We start from the raw sequence: 20,372 nt of genomic DNA, 5'->3' as shown, positions 1-20,372 counted from the left end.
AGAGCTATCTTAATCTTCACTTCAAGTAGAAAATATCTTGGGCCTGGTCTACAGGACTAAAGATTAAGGGGTTAATAATAGAACAAGGAGCAGACTCAGGACAATTCAGTAGTATACAGAATAGGCAGCAGAATAGGGACCTGCAGAATACAGACCTGATGAGAATGGAAGCAAAAGGTATTAAAGGTTTTGGAAATGAACCAAAAAAAAAAAAAAGGAGGGGGAGAGAGAGAGAGAGAAAGAAACAAGCTCACACCAAGTGGGGTTTGAACCTGGGGTCCATGGACTTCAGATGTCAGAGAGTCCATAAACTTGGATGGGGGAAAAATGACAACATTATTTTCACTAACTAAAATTTAGCTTTTTATTTGAGAATGAATGTAGGCAACAAAACAGTTGTTGGCCTCTAGACTCCAGAAGTGTTTGTTAATTTCAATAAATCTCATTACCTATTATTTAATAATAATAATTTGAATTATTTTTAATATTGATAACTGTACTTGGGCATGACTGGTTTCCTTTGTACTACTATCTATTATCTATGCATTTTATTTTATGTATCTAAATCAGTGTTTCTCAACCTCAGCAACTTTAAGATGTGTGGACTTCAACTCCCAGAATTCTTTAGCCAGCTGGCTGGGGAAGTCTAGGAGCTGGAATCCACACATCTTAAAGTTGCTGAGACTGAGAAACACTGATCTAAATGCATTTTTTGGAGAAGGGTCTGCAGCTTTCACCAGACTGTCAAAGGGGTCCATGGCACAAAAAGGCTAACAATCTCTGGCTTAGAGGCAGGAAAAAGGGGTAGTATCATTGCATGGGAAAGAGAGGATAGCTAAATGTGCATGGCGGGATAGTTGAGTTGCATAGTTTAATTTAAACAAATGCAATATTTGTATTGCAATATTTGTAAATGCAGTATTTGCAGTATTTCTAGCATTATCCAATGAATAGAAGAGGGGCAAACCTTCTTATTCCAGGACCCTGTTCTTAACTTGATGAATTCTCCTCACTTTGAGATAACATATACCCCAGGGTCAACTTGCCCCACCTCCCCAGCCTGATTGAATGTAGCTCGAAATTCAGAGCACAGCCAAATCTAGATTTCCTGAATGACAGTTCTCTGAAGAACCTTCTTAAGAGCTGAGCTGCAGACTGCTCCAGACCTTCTGGGAAGAGCTTCATTTCTTGGGAAGTCCACTTTGTCCCCTGACTTCAACTCTGCAAGTGTTCTACCAACTGCACACGTTGGCTAGAAGTTAGCCAGGTATCCATCTCGCCCTTCGCTCAAGGCATTATTTTGTTGCTCTGGCTAGCAAATGTTGAGCTGAAGAATGCAGAGGAAATTAGGAAGAATGAATGAGGTGGACTGGGTCTGGGTTAGTCCTGGGGTCAGAGCATGGATGTCACAGCTGGGCTTGAGAATCTGCCATCATAAATGAAGCTGTGTTGGAGGAGCATCCTCAGGCCCTTACCTGCAAAGAAACAAACCCGCCAGAGGCCAGCGTGGAGCGCCATGACTATTTCCGTGGTCTGGTTTTGTGGAAATACAATCCCTTCCTCCATGAACAGCCAATAGTCGGTACTGACAGCAATGCCCACCAGGAGCAGCCCGCACGCTCCAAAAACACTAGACAGCAGGGTCAGAGCGCGACTGCTGCAGTTACTCATCCTAGGTGACAGAGAGAGCCACTGGCCAAATGCAGCGCAAGGACCTGGAAGAGAAAGAAACCCCAGTCAGTCCAAAACTCCAGGGGGTTACCAAAACCAAACAACCCCCCCTGGGATTTTATCAGAGCGTTCGTTGCCCATTTCCAAATCAAATGTGTTGAATCGCAGAGATCCCCAGAACTGCTGGTTCTCAAATGCTTTTATGTTGCCTTGGAGAATTTGTGTTCACCAAGAGAACCATGCAGGGCCACCGAATTCATTACAGGTGGTCCTCATTTAGCGACTGCCTCATGTAGCAACCATTCACAGTTAGGACGGTGATGAAAAAATAACTTTATGGCCAATCCTTGCATTTACAACCTTCGCAGGTCTGTAAAGCAAAGGAAAGCTGAAATAAAGTCATAAGCACACTCACGGTTTCACTTAGTAACAACTCTGATTAATGACCAAGTTGCTGGTCCCAACTGTGGTTGCTAAATGACGACCACCTGTAAAACTTTCCTCAGGCCCCAAGGAGCCTGCTACCTAGACCCTGAAAGGTTTCCTAAGGATGGTCCCTCCTCTTAGCATTTTTCTGACCTGGAAATGTTGAATATTTGACTGTGAAGTCCAGAGCAGTGGAAAAGTTTCCTTCTGTGATATGTACTAGAGCAAGCTTCCCCAAAGAGGGAAAGCCCTGATAAACAGGATTACAAATCCCATAACGTGGGGCCTTGGTGCTCTCTGACCTGGGTCTGCAAGCAAACATTGCCTGGGTCTGCAAGCAAACATGGAGGAAGATATTGTGTGCAAGCAAACCACCAAGCTCAGAGAGCACCAAGGACTCCACAGTTCAACCCGTGAGCCACAGATATTCTCTTCTGTCGGAACCACATATGGCGTGAAATGCTTCAGAAAGCACGCAGATGGGAGAAATTCGCAAACCTCCACCAAGGAACCACTACTCTTTCTGTGCAAATGCCTACGACAGCATGCCCTGCACACCAGTGTGCACTGATGTTGCCTAGTCCGGTAATGAAACGTCTCAAGCAAACAGCCCATCTCAGAGAGCACCAAGGACTCCATAGTTCAACCCTGAGCCACAGATACTCTCTTCTACTGGAAGTCCCATAACTTCTAGTCCACCAGGATTTGTACTTATAAATACAGGGTGCAAAAATCCTGTACCAGCATTTGGCAGGAAAATACTAGGAATGGCTCCACGTAGTTTGAAAACTCTTCTTAGGAACCCAATTTCTCCACCTCTGGTTTCTTACTGTTCTCACTTGCCAGAAATTCCAGATTCTCACCTTGCACATTAAACTGAAGATTTCCTCCCATGCCAATAAAACGGAGGAATCATTATTACTTACTGTATATTCAGCCTAGCTGATTATCTGACATCGTGCAAGCGCCATAGTCATTTTCCAACCCAAGATCCTTCCAAAGAATGGAGATTTCTTCTTTTTGAAAGAGTAGCTTGATGTCTACCAAGCTTTGCTATCTAGCCATGGCTGGCTCCAGGCTTGGCAAAGTGCCTGTGGATGAGACCTTCTCAAGTTTTTTTGGTTGTGATGGTTGCAGTGAGGACTGACAACCTGACTGTTTTGAGTACCATTAGGCAACCTTGGCCACTTTAAGACGTATGAACTTGCTGGGGAATTCTGGGAGCTGAAGTCCACACTTCTTAAAGCTGCCAAGGTTGAGAAACACTGGGTTAGAACCATTGTGGGAAATTTAAATACGACTGCTGGATCCAGCAGTTTGATGTTAACTAGAATATTTCTCTCACGCATAAAGAATAGCGTCTCATCAGTGGTGGAGCCTGCCTCCCCAGCAGCTATCCAAGTATACAATGTTGTGGTAATGATTTTGCCAAACTGTCTTTGAAAACTGTGACTTCCCCATCACTTCTTTTAAATGAGCCCCCTCCAAAAATACAGGAGTCTTGGGCCCTATAGAATACACATTTCCCAAAGGGGAGACCTGTAAATCAGTGGTAAAATGTATCTTTTACATGGAGAAGACTCTAGATTTCTTAGTTTTTCTGGGGTATATGTTTTAAAAGAACCAGAATGCAGAATAATACATTTCAGTATCAACATAAACACTGCAGGACCATCTTGAATCTATGCTAGTTCCAGCCAATAAAACAATCAATTCATATACAGCTAATATTGACCAACACAGAGATAAGCCATGTTACTGAATTAAACATTGTGCAAAACAGCAGAACGGATCCCATATAGCCTGAACAGTGAACTGTGTTGTCCTTGTCATTTAGCTCCTAAGCAAGCTTGAACAACAAAAACTTCTGAGAACACAGATATTCACAGGGATGATAAGAGTGAGGAGAACATAATTCAATCTTTTTCTCTGCTTTTATCAAGGTTGATGTCCTTGATGAGGACATTAAAGACCAGAATTTGAGAGCAGTGTTTGATTAGCGCAGTGTTTCTCAACCTTGGCCACTTTAAGATGTGTGGACTTCAACTCCCAGAATTCCCCAGCCAGCCAGCATGGGATTCTGGGAGTTGGTCCACACATCTTAAAGTGGCCAAGGTTGAGAAACACTGGATTAGTGTGTGGGAAGAGAGGTTTCACACTCTGCTATGAAAATACTTTTGCAGAAGGCTGGTGGACCAGGACTGGCAACAGGGTTTGGCATGACTTGGCATAGCCTCCTGAAACTCAGTCCAGTAAGAGCATCATCTGCCAAGCTCAAACTTCTACACTTCTGCCCTTGTTCCTTGATCTCACTGATGGCACTTGCCTTCTCCAGAAATGCAAGCCATGACAAGAGTGAGAAAAAGGAACATCTTCCACTTTGCCTCCTTCTCACAGTGGAGAGAAGCCACCATGGGGAACCTACAAAATTTCCTCTCCCCAAACTTGCAGCTGGCACTGGAGTTATGAGGGAACAGTACCTGTTAACAGTGTGATGCAGAATTTCTGCCAAAGATTTATCCAGTGATTTTAAAACAATATGCAAATGCCATTTTTTTCTTTCCACTCTAGATCTTGTCATAAGATGCACTTCTTTGGAAGTTCTACCTTAGTGCATTTGGGTGAAATCCTTTTATTCAGAGAGTAGGAAGGAACACTGCACATGCTCAGTTTCCCTTGACATATTATGTGACTGAAACCTGATGGGGAACAACTTGTGTTCCAGGAATAAAACATTGAGCCTAGACTTCCTTCAACTACTTCCATTTTTCTTCCTCCTCTCATTCAGCCCTACCAAGAACTTCAAAAACCAGGATTCCTATGTTTTCTTATGAATATTTAACAGTTTTAGCTATATATAAATGCTTTTAAGAAGTTTAATCTCTTTGGTTTATTTCTCTTTGTAGAAGCTGGAGGTATAGAAGAGTTATGTTCACGGAACGTGCTTACTCATGGTTAACTGAAATGATTTACTGGACTGGGCCAGCTGTCTGAGTTTGCATGGTATTCTGGGCCATAAACTAATCCCATGGACTAGGTTTGCACAAAATGGAAGTCTAAGATCTGGTCATCTATTTTTGTGGTTCAATGTGCTACATGAAAACAGCCAAAATGTAGGTGCCACTTATTCTCAACCACATGATAGTGCAGGGTGTCTCAACCTTGGCAACTTGAAGATGTGTGGACTTCAACTCCCAGAATTCCCCAGCCAGCATGACTGCACCAATCTCCTTCAAAGATGTGGAACTCTGGGATTCAGGTTCCTTCTCCATTTTCCCTGGTGCCTCTTTGTTTGCTACCTACAGATATTACAGAGCCCTGATTTTTTCAGTCATAAAGTTACAATTCTCTTCAGGATATCAGTTTCCACTTTCAAAGTCTAACATCATCTCTACTTGCATTGGATTTTCAAGAACTTTTCCTCATTTGTATCTCCTGAGGTTTCTAATGATGTTTTCTTTGGCCATATCTGTGCCATTGAGACACACACACCCCTCCTCCCCAAGATACAATTATCTGTGAGCATGTGTGTATGTAAGATGGAAACGTGGTATCTGGGCAGGAATAGCGGACCAGGGAGAATGGCAAAGAATCCGGGCCTAAGATGAATTGCAACCCCTGTTAAGGGGCTCAGGGATGAAATAAGGTCTTGTCTGTTGCTCCCTACGTAACAGTAGCCTTACTGCCTTCATATGCATTGTTGATAATTCCTGGCAGTGAAGCTTTAGCCCAGCTGCTGGCTGAGAAACTTCATTCTATTTCTCCCATCTGCAGTGGGTTTATTTTGGTTACAGAAGGTGACACAATACCCATCCTACACAAACCCTGTTCCAAATCAGCGCACGCACACACACGCACACACAGACATGTAACACAATCAGACACATAACTCTGTGTATATATACTGTAGTATATGTGTGAGGAAGGAGGGAGATGATATGCTTATGAACTAGAAAGAAAAGGGATGTCTGTGTTTACAGCCAGAGACCAAGGTATGGATGAACAATCACGTTCACACAGATATATGAGCTTAAATGCAGAGGGATGTTTAAAGAGATGGATGTCACTTGGGAAGATGTCTTCTTCGCTAGAAGGTTTCAAGTAGAAGAGACAGCAATCTTAGAGATGTCCTGTTTTGGATGTCTTGCTTTCACACTACCATTCCTGGGTGGCTGGATGTTTGAGAAAGGAAGACTGAAGGATAGAGATGTAAATATTTAAGAGAATATTGGACACTTTAGAAAACGTCAGGAGACACAAATGGATTGTTCATATTGCTTTGGTTTACTTAATGTTAGAGTTCCTAATAATTATCTACCTACTTGTCAACCCACCTTCTCTTACTATTAGTTGTGTGCTGTTTACTACACTCTGTGTCCGAGATGGGGCAGATTAAACATTTAAAGACAGCAAATATGTCCAAAAGCACAAACAGATATTGGAGAAAACTTGCCTTTCAACCATATACCATTCCCTATGGGTAAATACTACATACACATGGTTTGCACATGATGTTAATTACCCATGATTTATTTATCCATGATTTGTCACATACTGCACTTGGCCGAGTTCACCCAGCAGACTAAGCAAAAACCAAAAATATATGCACAAGATCTGTTGACACAAATGGCAAAAAAAAAAAAAAATCCAGCACACAGAAAGGGGCTGGGAACTGGGCCACCTTCCATTGGACATTCATCACCATTGTAAATGTTGGCCTGCACAGGTGTGTTTTTTCCACATACCAAGCCCAAGGGATTATGTTAATACAATTAATACACATTCTGAATGGCAAGCCATATACTTATAAAATCCTGGTATCCATATGCAAGAAACTCTGATCCTGTGTTCAAGTAACCACTTTAGAATTACGTTTGACAACAGTTCTGGTTAGATCTCTCCAACTGGATATTTCCCAAATTTATTCAACTCTTATTGGTCCAACCAGCAGGGTTGCAGGACATCAGATTGGGGAAAGGGGTTCATATATTCTGAAAGAATATGAGACTTTAGCGCCTCTGACTATTATGTTCCCACTCTGCTGGTGAATCCCAAAAAATGAAAAGTATTAAGGTGCTATGGATTTGTTTTAGACTCTCTTAACAGTCAGTGGAGAAAATATGGCAATTGCCAACATGTCCAATTGCCAATCTGGCCAAGTGAGCTGCTCAGCATGGACCAAGCCATTTGTCTTCAGTGATGGCAGCCATTTTTGCCAGCCTCGCTCCTGGGTCTTCATCAGCAGCAGAATTCACAGAAATTTAGCAGGTGAAATTTTTGCTAACCCCCCCCCCTTTTTTTTTTAATGGAAGGAAAAACTAAGCTATTAGCAAAGTTAGCATAATAGATTCATCCAGCTGAAGCCAACTGATGCCTTCCAGAGGTGTTGGGTCCAACATCATCAAACAATGCTGGATGGGACTGATTGTCCAAAATGAATAAAGATGACGAGGTTGGGAAACCTGAATTAAACAAGGAGGTACAGCTTCAAATCTGTGTCCAGCCATAAATCTTACTGGATAACTCAGCCTAACCAAGTTTGAGGTACATGGTCCTGAGCCCCTTGGTGTGTTTGTGTGATATAATCAGAATACAATTAATGTAAGGCTATTTCACAGATCTGTTTTTAGAATAAAAGATAACATGCATACCTATACCTACCCCATATATTCTGCGCCAAGTTTTGGGGGGATGTAATACACTAAATTTGCAGGCTACTTCTCAGGAATTTCAAGGGACACCAAATGAATTTTAAGAAGACTAATGATTTGGAGGGGGAGATTTTTACTTCTCTATATAGAAATGGCATTTGGAGGTAGAAAATTCCATTTCAATTTTACATATCAGTTTCCAAACTCAAAATGGTAAGCTCTATTTACAGGGAAGCCTTATGCCATTTTTATGTGTTCATTTATATCAGTGTTTCTCAAACTTGGCAGCATGTGGACTTCTAGAATTCCCCAGCCAGCATGCTGGCTGGGGAATTCTGGGAGTTGAGGTCCATTTGTCTTAAAGTTGCCAGTTTTGAGAAACATTGATTTAAATCTGCCCATTCACCCCAAATAACACCTGTTTGTTCACCTGATCAGCTTATTTTTGCCTTGAAATCAGCTGGGTCAGATAGGTGAAGCAGAGAGGCTCCAAATTATCGAATAAGCCTTCCTCAGCCAACCATCTCCAAATGTGTCAGATTACACATGCGCTTTTTATATTGTTTTTGAATGTACTGCTTGCCACCCAGAGTTATGTACAGTATTTAAGCTGAGCAGCCGTGTAAACATTCTACTGTAAACAAACAAACAAACAAATTCCAATCACCCCCCCCCCGCAAAGAACATACTTCAGCAAAGCCAGGAAGCGTGAGTCTAGGAAAGTGAATCCAGATGTTCCTTTGTTTAAGACCGGTAGTCTAGCCACTATGCCCTACTGCCTCCCACAGAACCAGATCAGCACCAAGGGAGGCATAAAAACATTTCCTCCATCATCCCTTTCACTGCACAAGATGATAGTCTGGATTCCTGATGCTCCAACTCACAGTACACTGCTATCATTGTAGGAATGAAGCTCTGCCTGACACAGATTCCCAAAGGTAGTAAAATTAGCCCTCAGCCAGCCTGCATCCTATCTAGCACCCATGTGCTATGTCAGCATGGGGCTGATCTCCATCCCACTCTCTGCCCTACACCACCAGGACCTTCTCCTTCCAGCTGTTGCTATCCCACCTTCACCAGCCAAGAAATACAAGCTCATAGCCACATCACATCTGGGACTGCCTGAAATGTTAATGCTTCAGGAGTCGGGTGTTTCTTTCATGTAAAATCACCCTGTCTCCAGCAGACTCCCCCACTAGCTCCATCACAATCAGCTTATGTAGTACAATGCCATTCCAGATATTGATATTCTTGTGCCAGTGGCGTGAACCTCCCCACACCCCCACCAACACAGGGGGATAGAAAATTCACCTAGGTGCCGTCTGGAAGGACACTTGCCTATAAAAGACATTCTTCTGAAGAAGGCAATCAGCCAAGGATGGATGAGAAATACCCAAAGCTGAAATCCACGGGCACATACAGTAGAGGAAACACACACACATCACCCTTATTCACTGTATAAGACAGGGATCATCCCCAATAAATCATACATGCACAATATAATACTAACACGGGGTAGGAGGGGCGGGGTTAAAATAACCCAACGTATGAAAAGACACAGACAATATGCTAATACAAGGGACATGGGAATTAACGGAGATCATGCAAAAATATCAGGGTATCAAGCAGAGCAACATAAAATATCCTCTGTGCAATTGTTCTTCTAGACAAATTGATGCTCGAAAAAACAGAGGGGAAAACCTTTTCTATCAGTTTCTTAGTCACATGCATGCACACACACACACACACACACACACACACTGCACAACAGGGCAAGCTTCCCCAATCTTGTATCCTTCAGATGTGTTTGGACAGCCACTGCCCATATCCCCAGTGGTCAACCTCCATGGGGATGATGGTCATTGTAGCCCAACCAATATAGCTGGAAGGCACAAGACTGGAGAAGGCTGCCCTGAAGCAAAATCCAGAGAAAGGTGTTAAAGATTCATGTCTCCTTTCCTAGCCTGTCCTATTAAACCTGCACAGCACACTAGCACAACCTCAGAAGTGTGCTAAGCAAAAATCACAACCGTGTTGCAAGAAATCAGTCTCATGCCTTGTCTGAAATCACAGATACAAGCCTACCTACCAGGGAGGAGCTAACCCCACCAATTCTCTCTCCCCTGCCCTCACACACACACAAAGCCCTGTAACACTCTTGGAGCATAGCAGATACACTGTACCATTCTGGCAATACCACACCACAAAAGAAGTATGAATCTCTGACAAGGGATCGTATGCTTCTGGCACACTGAGCATCTTTCCTAGCAAGGTGGGGGAAACACTGATGGCATTTACAGCAGCCGCAGCATCAAGCAATTGGTCCGAAGAGGGTGGCCCATCACCTTATTTAAAATTGAATGTGCACAGGTGCTGTTTTCACCCATGCACATTTGCATGAAAGGCAAAGACCTTCAAAAGGAGACAAAATTCCCAGCTGTGGTGGGAATTTTATTCAGACCCAGTTAAATTGAAAATTGGCACTTTCAGGAATTGACAGTTGTCCCAAATAGGCTATAGGCAAGCGTAGTAGCAAAGAAAGTTGCCACCTGCAGTAGCCCACAATGTTCCACTATTGAGGATTATTGTTCCAATAATTACTTGTCCTGTACTTCAGTAATCCACTATCCAGAAGCAGACTTAAGACAACTCTTTCTCCCTCAACGCATATATCATATAGACACACTCTCGCCATCAGCAAGGAATCAAAAGATGCATGTATTTCACGTCGAAGCCGATTTCTTAAAAAAACAAAAAGAACTAAAAGGGTTCAGGACTCCAACCCTGACACATCTGCAACAAGCCCAGGTGCTACACAACCACCCTTCCCCTGTCTGGCTGTCTGATAAGGCAAGGAAAGGCCACAGGCTTGCAAGGTAGCCAAAGTTGTTCAAAGTAAGACTCACATCTCAGAACAATCAGCTCCAAAGGAGGAGGTAAATAAAGAGATTCTCTCTGAAGACCAGCAAGGGGGTGGGGGGCGGCGGATAGTGGTGTTACAGACGAGGCCAGTTTTGCAGCCAATACAAAACTCTGGTCTCTGGAGTTCTGCCTGGCATCCTGATCTGGGAAGTGACACCGGGCCGCCTTCCTGGTTCCAAGGCACCAGTGCAGAGGGGCACGCACGCAGCCCCCCAGAAGAAGCAGGGCCCGGGGGAAGCTGGCCCAGGAAGGCAGGCGAAAGCATTCAAGTAACAGGCTTCGCCGACCACCCGGGGGAGGTAGGGATCGGCCGAAAGGGCTGACGCCTCGTCTCACCTTGCGGTTACAATGCCGCGGGGGCTCCGGATTCCTCGCTCGCCTTCCACCGCACCTGCATCGCTTCCCTGCTTATTACTTCCCCTTGTTTTGCACTCCAGCGTCGGGGGCGGCCGGGGAGGGGGGCAGGTTGGGGGAAACCGCCTCTCCCCCTTTCTTGGAGGGGGACGGAATATGGACCCCCGTCTTCAAGGGCCGGCCCTCTGGAAGCCCAAAGGCCAGGGGTCTATTGCTGAGCGCCCCATCCAGAAGTTTGCTTCATTCCAAAGTAAGAAAGAAGGAGTGTGTGTATGCGTGTTTGTGTGTGTGTGTGCGTGCGTGCGTGTTGGGGGGAGGAGGGGAGGACGGGTGCAGCGTTTCGAGGGGGGCGACGGAATGGAAAAAGGAAACGCTGCAGCAGTGGACAAGCGGGGGGTAAATCTCGATCGGGGAACGGGAGAGAGGGAGGGAGGGAGAGAGGGAGGGAGGAATGCAGCAGCGGGCAGGGAGGGGGGCAATGACAGAAGAAAAAAAGGCAGCGAAAGAAGGGAGGCAGCGGCGAGGAAGAGGCGGCGGCGAAGGCGGAGGGAAGGGGGACGGCTGCAGCGGCGGCGGCGGCAGACGAAGGGCTGGACGCCGAAGAGGGGAACGCTGGAGGACGAGGCGGAGGGGGGCTGAGGCAGGGGAGCGGAAAGAAAGACGGGTCGAGGCAGAAGCGGGGGGGGGGGGAGAAAATGAATGCCGCGGGAGGAGGGGGCGAGAGGGGCAGCCGGGAAAGCCGCCTCGGCGGACGGAGGGAAGCGCGAAGAGCCGGCTCCGAGCGAGGCTCCGAGAGGCGGGAAGCGACCGGGGGGAGGGGGAGGGGGAGGGGAAGGGGGCGATCACGGGGGTCCAAAAGGCGGCAAAAGCGACGCAATTGCAAGGGAAAGGGGAGGGGGGACGAAATGCAGCAGGAACGGGAGGGCTGGGGGAGAGGCGAGGGAGGACACGGAGCGAGCGTCCAAAAATCGCAGCAGGAGGAAAAGCCGTCTGGGGAACCACACGCGCGCGCGCGCGCACACACACACACACACACAGGAAAGAAAGAAAAGAAAAAGCGCAGCAAAGAAAGACAAGGGGTCGGAAGTGCCCAGGGCGCCTCGAGCCCCAGAGCGCCCCGTTTCTTGAAAGGATCCCGCCGGCGGGGGGGCAGGGAGGGGGGAGGCTCGGCCCGGCCAGTGGTGACAGTGCGCGCGCGAGCGGAGCGCGAGGGGACGCGGCGGAGCCGCAGCGGGGACGGGGGGAGAGGGAGGCAGCTGCCGCCGCTACCGATCTTGTCCTGGGGGCTTCGACCGGGCACTGACGCCGCAGTCGGCTGCCGAGAGGCGGCTGGGCTGGCTATGAGTCGGTCCCCCGCCTTCTCGCGCACACGTACACACACACCCGCGCGCGCAAAGGCGCACACACACGCGCGCACACACCCAGGCTGGAAATCACAGGGCGCCCCCGCTGCCGGATCCCGCTGGATCACGGGATCCGCTTGGCTGGGAACTGACGAGGGGCGCGAGGAGAATTCACAATCAACCCCAGCTCAGCAGCACCTAGTCCGGCTCACTGCAGCTGGCCGTGATGTCAGAGGCACCACTCTTAAAGGGACCGGCGGTCCGGCTGGCGCTCGCAGGTTTGCCCGCTCAGCCGGTGCCTGACGGCGTCTGGGTGTGTGTGTGTGTGTGTAAGTAATTGGGGCGCGCGTGTTTATGGGAGTTGCGTGCCGAAGAGATCTAAAAGAGAGGGAAATATGCAAACGACAGACAGCGACCTGGTGAAGGGAGGAGGTTAGAGCGAAGGTCCCAACGTGGGAGAATCTTAACGTTCACCAGATTCCGGCCATTTGCTCTCCTACTCGTTTAATGTGTGTGACTGTTCCAGTGGCTCGTCAAAGAACGACTGCCGTGAAAATGTCAATGTCCGGCGAGTCTAAACCGTGTATATTATAGACTTCGTGCTTGGCTGGGCTTGTGTCTGCCAGGCACCCCGAAGTTCTTGAGTTAGGTCGGGCTGCAGCTTCCCAAATCCACACCACAAGCCCAGGGTGTGCGCGCGCGTGTGCACCCCTTGCGTGCTGGGCAGTGAATTAAAACAAGGGAGCGATTTCAATCCGAGAACCCCGAGAACCGTCGAAGAAGGCGGACTTAACCAGCGAACAATTTGGAAACGCTCGAAAGCTGGATTTAATTTTTAGCCAGCCTAACCTTGGAGAGAGGGAATTCCTCCGTCCTCTGACTCCAGCAACCCAATCTCTTTGGGGAATAGTACTGATATTTACAGACCTTTTAACACCCCGTTTTCTTCTTTGTACAGTACTTTATCGAAGAGAAGCAATCGAGGGTGCCCTCAGATTACGCTTCAATTGTGCCCTTGTTCTGCTGCTTCATTCACAGAATTTTACGGGAGCCCCAGTTGTTGCTGTTGTCCACTATTACACACACACACACACACACCGCCAGAAGCAAAATGTATTTGGTAAGTGTCTGGAAAAACCAGCGAGGGGACATAGAGGTTTAAGACGGAGACTTTAGAAGAGAAATTCCCAGGACTGAGCAGAAGGAGAGGGGAGCCTAGAGATTTTGGGTCTCTACGTCGTTCAGACTGGATGGCTTGAATTGTTGGGACGGCTTGGGCATAGAAAGGAAATACAGAAAAGTGGCTTATTTTCTCTAGGTGGCAGGAGGAGAATTAGAAGGATGTTCGCCAAACTAAGCAGATGGAAAAGAAAGAAATGCTAGGGTCCTAATTTGGACTAAAGTCTATATATTTAATTTTTGCAAGGGATGTATTAGAGCAGTGCTTCTCAGCCTTGGCAGCTTGAAGGGATGTGGACTTCAACTCCCAGCATGCTGGCTGGGGAATTCTGGGCATTGAAGTCCACACATCTTCAAGCTGCCGAGGCTGAGAAACATTATATTAGAGGGACGAAAGCAATGTGAGAATTTTTAGAGCAGACTAACAGCCTGTCTAGACCAGTGGTGCTGCTCAAACCAGAGCTGCTGAGCCCAAAACACCACAGATTCAGCACCATTTCTGCTAACCAAAACCAACAGAATTTTATCCAGCCTGTCCCTTCTTCCCTTTCTCCATTTCTCTGGAGATACCAGATAGAGCTAGAGTTTTACTCTGCACCTCTCTGAATTCTTCCAACAGTTAAACAGTGGGGATGCTCAGGAATGGGGCAGGGGAATAGCTGTACTCCAGAGAAGGACAACCTGCAGCTTTGCTTTCTAAAGCCTTATGAGAGACTCCTAGTAAAAGGAATCATTAGGTCCTCAAGGAGTGTGCCAGAGAGAGAGACAGCGTGGAAGGAAGGGAAAGGGTATGAAAGACACAGAGAGGTGTTCCCTTATTCCATTTTGTTCTTGTCCCATTCACATGTTGATCCCTCCAAAATTGATGCGGTCCGCAATAACATCAAGTTCTAGTCCGGCATCTTTGTTCCTACAAACTCAAGGAGTTTTTGTCCAAAGTCCATAAGCCTAAAATACTGTATCCCAGTATTTAGTCTGCTATGCAAAGAATATGACAAAGAAGTGATGGGAGGTGATGACCAAGATGGCCCATGGACTTGGATGTTGCAGCACACCAAAAATGGCCTTCCTTGGAAGAAAAAAAGTGAGTTCAACTCCAGGTGTATTGCTGAAGGAAGGGTGATGGGGGAAACAGCACTCAAAGCTTTCACAAAACGTAACACATACAGGTCTAGAAAGAAGTCTTCATCCTCTTCTGGATTTTGCTAATTTTTGCATAAGCCCCTGAATGTTATCTGAGCTTCATGTGTGTCCTAATGATATGTAAAAGGAAATATGAGGGAACAAATAACACTAAGGCTGATACTTCTTTTATTTATTTCATACATAAAGTCATCCAACATCCAATGTACCAGTGTGAAAAAATATAGGTGGTCCTCGATGACAATAGGGACCAGAAAATTCATTGTTAAGCAGTGCAGTCATTAAGCAAGGCATCATGTGACCACACTTGATTTTACAACTTTTTTGCCACAGTTGTTGAGCAAGTCCAGCTTCCCTCATTGATTTTGCTTGTCAGAAGCCATCTCGGAAGGTCACAAATGGTGATCACGTGCCCCTGGGATGCTGCAACCATAATATATACGTGCTGGTTGCCAAGCACCTGAATTTTGGTCATGTGACCATGGGGACGGTGTGACAGTCATAAGTGCGAGGACCAGTCATAAGTCACTTTTTTCAGTGCTGTCATAACTTCAAATGGTCATTAAACAAATGGTCGTAAGTCGAGGACTACCTGTAGATTCCTCCCTGATTCAGTCCATTCGACTAAAGGAGGACCACCTGGCAAGCTCTTCATGAAACTATCAAAGCTAATCTGGGCCTGTCCTATGTAAATTTCATGCACTTTGGCACCATTCATTACAGTGAAGGTCCCACTCCATCTATTCCAGAGACATGTCATATCTCACTTAAAAGCAATTTCCAAAGGCCTCTATAGAAAGGGGTTGATGCCTATCGGTTTGGCAAGGTAACAAACCCCTTTCTCAAGCTCTGGAACTCAGCCAATCCACAGTCAAGACATAGGACGCTTTCTCATGGCTGGGTTCACCTGCACTCCTCCAGTCCTTAACTCAGCAGAAAATTCAGCTGGAATAATTTGCACTGCCCAGAGGGCTGAATTCTATGCAGCCTAAATACAAGGCCTGCGAGTGATCCTCTTCTTACACTTTTACCACAGGACAATTTAGAGACAGGAGTTGGAGATTCTCCTGCTTAGTTTCCTCTTCCACATGGCATTACCAGCTGGTGAAATATGGGGTTCCAGCACTGGGCTAGAAACTGGGAGACCATGAGTTCTAGTTCCACATTAGGCACAAAGCCAGCTGGGTAACCTGGGGCCAGTCACTCACTCTCAGCCCTAGAAAGAAGGCAAAGGCAAACCACTTCCGAAATCTTGCCAAGAAAACTGCAGGGACTAGTCCAGGCAGTCGCCAGAGTCAACAGTGACTCTATGCCCCCCCCCCAAAAAAAGGTGGTGGTGGTGGGCCTTGGACAAGTGTGAGTAAGTGCCTGGGATGGAGGCTGCAGACATATTTCAGTGACAGGTTGAGGTGCAAAGCTGCTTTCATTGGTAACCTGTCACTCGGGCCATTTCTGAACATAAGTCTACTGGTCTTCTGGTAGGCCCTCATCAAAAACAGCCTGGCTGGGAGGTCAGTTGGGCATAGTGAAGGAGAAACTTGATGCCTTTTGAAAGACATCCTTCCCACTTCATCTCAGGCCTGTTCTTTGCCATATTGGCCTCTTAGTCAGGATCTCTTTAGCCTTAAGTTTGCTAGTAACAGAAACTGGCAGAACTCTTGTCAATTTCATGCCAGTTCCCAAACACCACAGATCAGTTAAGTAGTACAGTACAAGGAAATTATAGGGCTGGAAGTATACTTTGGAGTACACAAAAATGATGCCTGCCTCCACAAAGTAATAAAATCAGTAGAAAGCGTGTGAAACTCCCTGTCAGCAGAAGCAGCAAAAAATCTGTAACACATTCTTGTGGGACAGAACCAGTGATTCATCTCTTTTCCAGTTATTTTTATATACATAAAAGTGTAACAATCCCTGGGTATCTATTTGGTGCAGGGGTGTCTGTATGGAGCAAGGAGGCAAGGTCAATGTTTTAAAAAGGTTTCACTGCTCCCATCCCCTTGAAATTAGGGCTGTTTTACAGCAGGGAATTTCTGCCCACTCCTTGACTGTTAAAGGTCCAGAAGAATTGCCAAGAAAAAACTAAATAAAGAGGGTAGCCCTCTATTCTTGCACCTGGTGGTCCCAAAGCTTGAAACAACAGGCTCATGTGCCACCCATTTCCACCCTCCCTTCTACAGATTACCAGCTTTTCCTGTTGCAGAATTGAGCACCTGTTGCGCCAGGTGCTGCATAAACAGCAAATGAGATTTGCTTCATGGCAGTTTGAGGGGGTGAGTGTGGAGATCTATTTATCATCAAGCAGTAACAGAACAGCGCACACCTTTTATCCTTCTCTCCCCATCCCACTGTAAAACTCAACCTCCCTCTTCTCTGGTGAGAGATGAAGGAAGGCAGAGAGAAAGCTGTGAGCTTTTCAGATTGGATCCAGCCAGAAACTAGCTAAGGTTGAAAAGGAGAGCCAAAAGGGAGCCAAAAAAAGCCAAAGTTTTATATTTATTATCTCTGCAGGTTGTTTTAAAAGATACTAGGCAACCTGTGACACGTTGGGTCATCGTTTCAGAGATATTTCCTTACCAGATTCCTCAATGCCATCAACAATGCAGAGCTTCTAATGTACTGTATTCACTGGAAAAGTTCTTAAAAATTTAGGGAGATATTCAGAGATGTATCTGCCTTGGAAATAGCCCATGTCATTTATACTGAATTGTATAGCACAAACATCAGGAGTTGACCACAGGAAATGTTGTATGACATTTTGTATTATGTCATAAAATGTTTTATGATCATTTTTATGTCATAAAATGTTTTATAAAATTTGCCAAATTTCTATTCCATGGGCGTCCCGGGTCCCGGATTTTGGATGCATACTGTAAGTTAGCCCATTTGAGGTACCTTGGTTCAAAAATGGTTGCCCTACGATGCACCGTTTCGCCCAGTTGAAGGTTGCAAGTATCAAACAGACACAAGAGTTTTAGTAGTATATAGATTTCTCCTGTAAGATATTGATCAATGTTTGAATATGTGCCATCAAGCTGGTGTTGAAGCTTAGCGACCACCTAGACAGACCTTCTCCAGGATGATCTGATTCCAATCTGGCCACTCAGGTCTTCCAGAAGGTTCACCCATCATTGCTGTAATTGAGTCCATCCAGCTAGATGCTGATTGTCCTCTTCTTCTCTTTCCTTCCACCTTGTCAGCCCTACAAGATGGACCAGATCAAGAAACAGATACCACATGTGCCAAAAACAACTTTAAGATTGGCTATACAGAATCTTGCAAATCTGAATGTCCTTCTCCTCCACCCTCCCTTCTACAGATTACCAGCTCTTCCTATTCCAGAACTGAGCTCCTGTTGCACCAGGTGCTGCATAAACAGCAAATGGGATTTGCTTCATGGCAGTTTGAGGGGGTGAATGTGGAGATATACTTATCATCACCTCTCTCTTTTAACTTCATGTGAATTCAGGGGGCATCCATCTAAAACATTTTTGTACCCTCCCCCCTCGTCTGGCTTGAGCAATGTTTATCAACTTGTTGCCTTGGTAATGGATCTTCCCTCTCTCCATCAGGGCTACCCTCTACCCTTTCTACATACCGTTCCCAGCACTATTGGTGGGACTGCCTGTCCCCAGTAGTATCTCCCTGTCCTACACACTCTAGTAGGATGGGCACACTTTGGGTCCCTTCCCTGAAGCAGTGCCATATGGTGGGACCAGGAAGTGTGCCTTTTCCCTCTGGAATGACACACCCCTCCCCCAGCATATACAGCTGGCCCTGATCCTGCTGGCCATTGGAAAGGCTCTAAAAACTTGCTTCTTTTATCAGGCGTTGGGGCCAAGTTGATTGGATTTCCCATCTGGAGGGCTGTAATAAGAATCTGGGTTCCAATCATTTATTAATTTTTGCTGTTATTTTAAACTGTATTGTTTTCTTGCTGTTTTATGGATTGTGTGCTGTCCAGAGTCACAATTGTTCTAGTTAGGCAGCCTATACATCCCATGAATAAATAACTATTTATTACAGACTTCTCAAGGAAGCTAGATCTTCACATTATGTGTCCAAAATGCAGTAATTTGAGCCTGATCATTTCTGCCTCAAGTGAGAATTCTGATTTTTCTTGTAAGATAAGCTAGGGATATATATGAAGAATAAGACCCTTCCTTAAATAAATGATGTATAATATGATTTAATTTGTGAACTAAGTAGCTACAGTTTCTAAAACCTGGTTTACAGTTTGGAATGAATTCTTTGGCTTGATCAGGTAACTTTCTAAATAGATTGTGGAGATGCTTTCATACAGTGTATCTTGATTTTGACACAGTACTTCAAAACATGCCGATTTGCAAGCTGGTTAATTGTGGGCTGGATGGCACAACAATTCAAAACTTTGGCAGGAACCAATTATCCCAGAAAGAAGCAGTGGGCCCCTTCTCACCTGATGTCTTCCAGAAGAGACTAAATAGCCATCTTTCTGGGATGTTTTAATTTGGCTTTCTACATTTAATGGCCTAAATAGCCCCCTTCTAATTCTAATTCATAAGCACACACTAAGCTATATTGCTTAACTATGGTTTATTGAATCAACCACAACTGATTGGGTTCATGCAACAACCTAATCCATAAACCACAACAAGTATAGCAGTTGATTTCACACAACACGCTAAACCGGGGGTCCCCAAACTCCTCAGCTCATTGACCCCTTCATGAAGTTTCAGATTGTTCAGCGACCCACAAACATTTATTATATGAAAATAATTTAATAAATACTACTTTAACTAACAGTACTACAAATAATAACAACATCAACCCCTTGGATAGCCCCATCGACCCTTGGGGGTCAATATTGACTACTTTGGAGAACCCTGCGCTAAACCATAAGCAAGCAAATCCCATTATGCTTAGCCAAAATGCAGGAATCCAGTCATTGTGGTTTATTCAACAGTCCATGGTAAAGAAAAAAAAACTATAGCCCCAGAAGTTACCAATTATAAATTTTGATTTGATAAAAGGAGAAATTATTAAACATGTCACTGCAGAATAATCACATTCATAGAATCAGAGAGTTGGAAGAGACCTCAGAGGTCATGTAGTCCAACCCTCTATTCAAGACAGGATCCACTACAGCATCTTTGGCAGATGACCATCCAGCTTCTGTTTGAAGACTTTTACTAAAGAACATCAGGAGGCACTTGATCTCAGTAGAACTTGGGAACTGGTACCAGGCTCTCCCTCCAGAGGATGATTGACAGCTACCTGAGCCAGTGTAAAAGTATCTTCTACACTGTAAAAGATACTTGGACTCCCATGGATCAAAGAAACTCAAGAGCCACCCTGAGAAAGAAGACTTGTATCGTGGCAGATGGTTACCCACTAAGGGGAACTAATGCAGCTTGTACAGACCTGATATGGTGCCACAGGAGGTGTGCTGTCTACCAGGTGCCCATATATAGGATGTGACAGAGAGGTTACCAAGATTATTCAGACCCACTGACAACTAGCCCAAAGAGACCTTGAAAGACTCTCTGGATATTAAAAGGCCTTGGGCAGGAAAGTGAAAGAACTTGGAAACATGGGTATTTTTTCATCAAGTCTTCCTAGTACAAGAAACGGAGACCAGATCCTGGATGTCATCAACTGCACAGATGGTATCACCACAAAGGCTTTGGCTTCCACAACAATG

General features: G+C 45.4%; 1 protein-coding gene across 1 annotated transcript in view; it reads right to left on the bottom strand.

Moving 5' to 3' along the window:
• CACNG7 (calcium voltage-gated channel auxiliary subunit gamma 7) overlaps nucleotides 1-11,230 on the bottom strand; it is a 33,556-nt gene extending 22,326 nt beyond the window's left edge. Inside the window, exons 1-2 of the mRNA XM_063303043.1 lie at nucleotides 11,007-11,230; nucleotides 1,476-1,715 (exon numbers count right to left, since the gene is read on the bottom strand). Coding sequence (XP_063159113.1) covers nucleotides 1,476-1,671 — 196 coding nt within the window. The 5' untranslated portion in view covers nucleotides 1,672-1,715; nucleotides 11,007-11,230. The remainder of the gene's footprint in view (nucleotides 1-1,475; nucleotides 1,716-11,006) is intronic.
• Between the last annotated feature and the right edge of the window lie 9,142 nt (nucleotides 11,231-20,372).

The sequence above is a fragment of the Candoia aspera genome, chromosome 4 (assembly GCF_035149785.1).
Source record: "Candoia aspera isolate rCanAsp1 chromosome 4, rCanAsp1.hap2, whole genome shotgun sequence".
NCBI classification, from domain to species: domain Eukaryota; kingdom Metazoa; phylum Chordata; class Lepidosauria; order Squamata; family Boidae; genus Candoia; species Candoia aspera.
The sequence above is the reverse complement of the archived record's forward strand: the minus strand, read 5'-3'. Positions and strand labels throughout refer to the sequence as shown.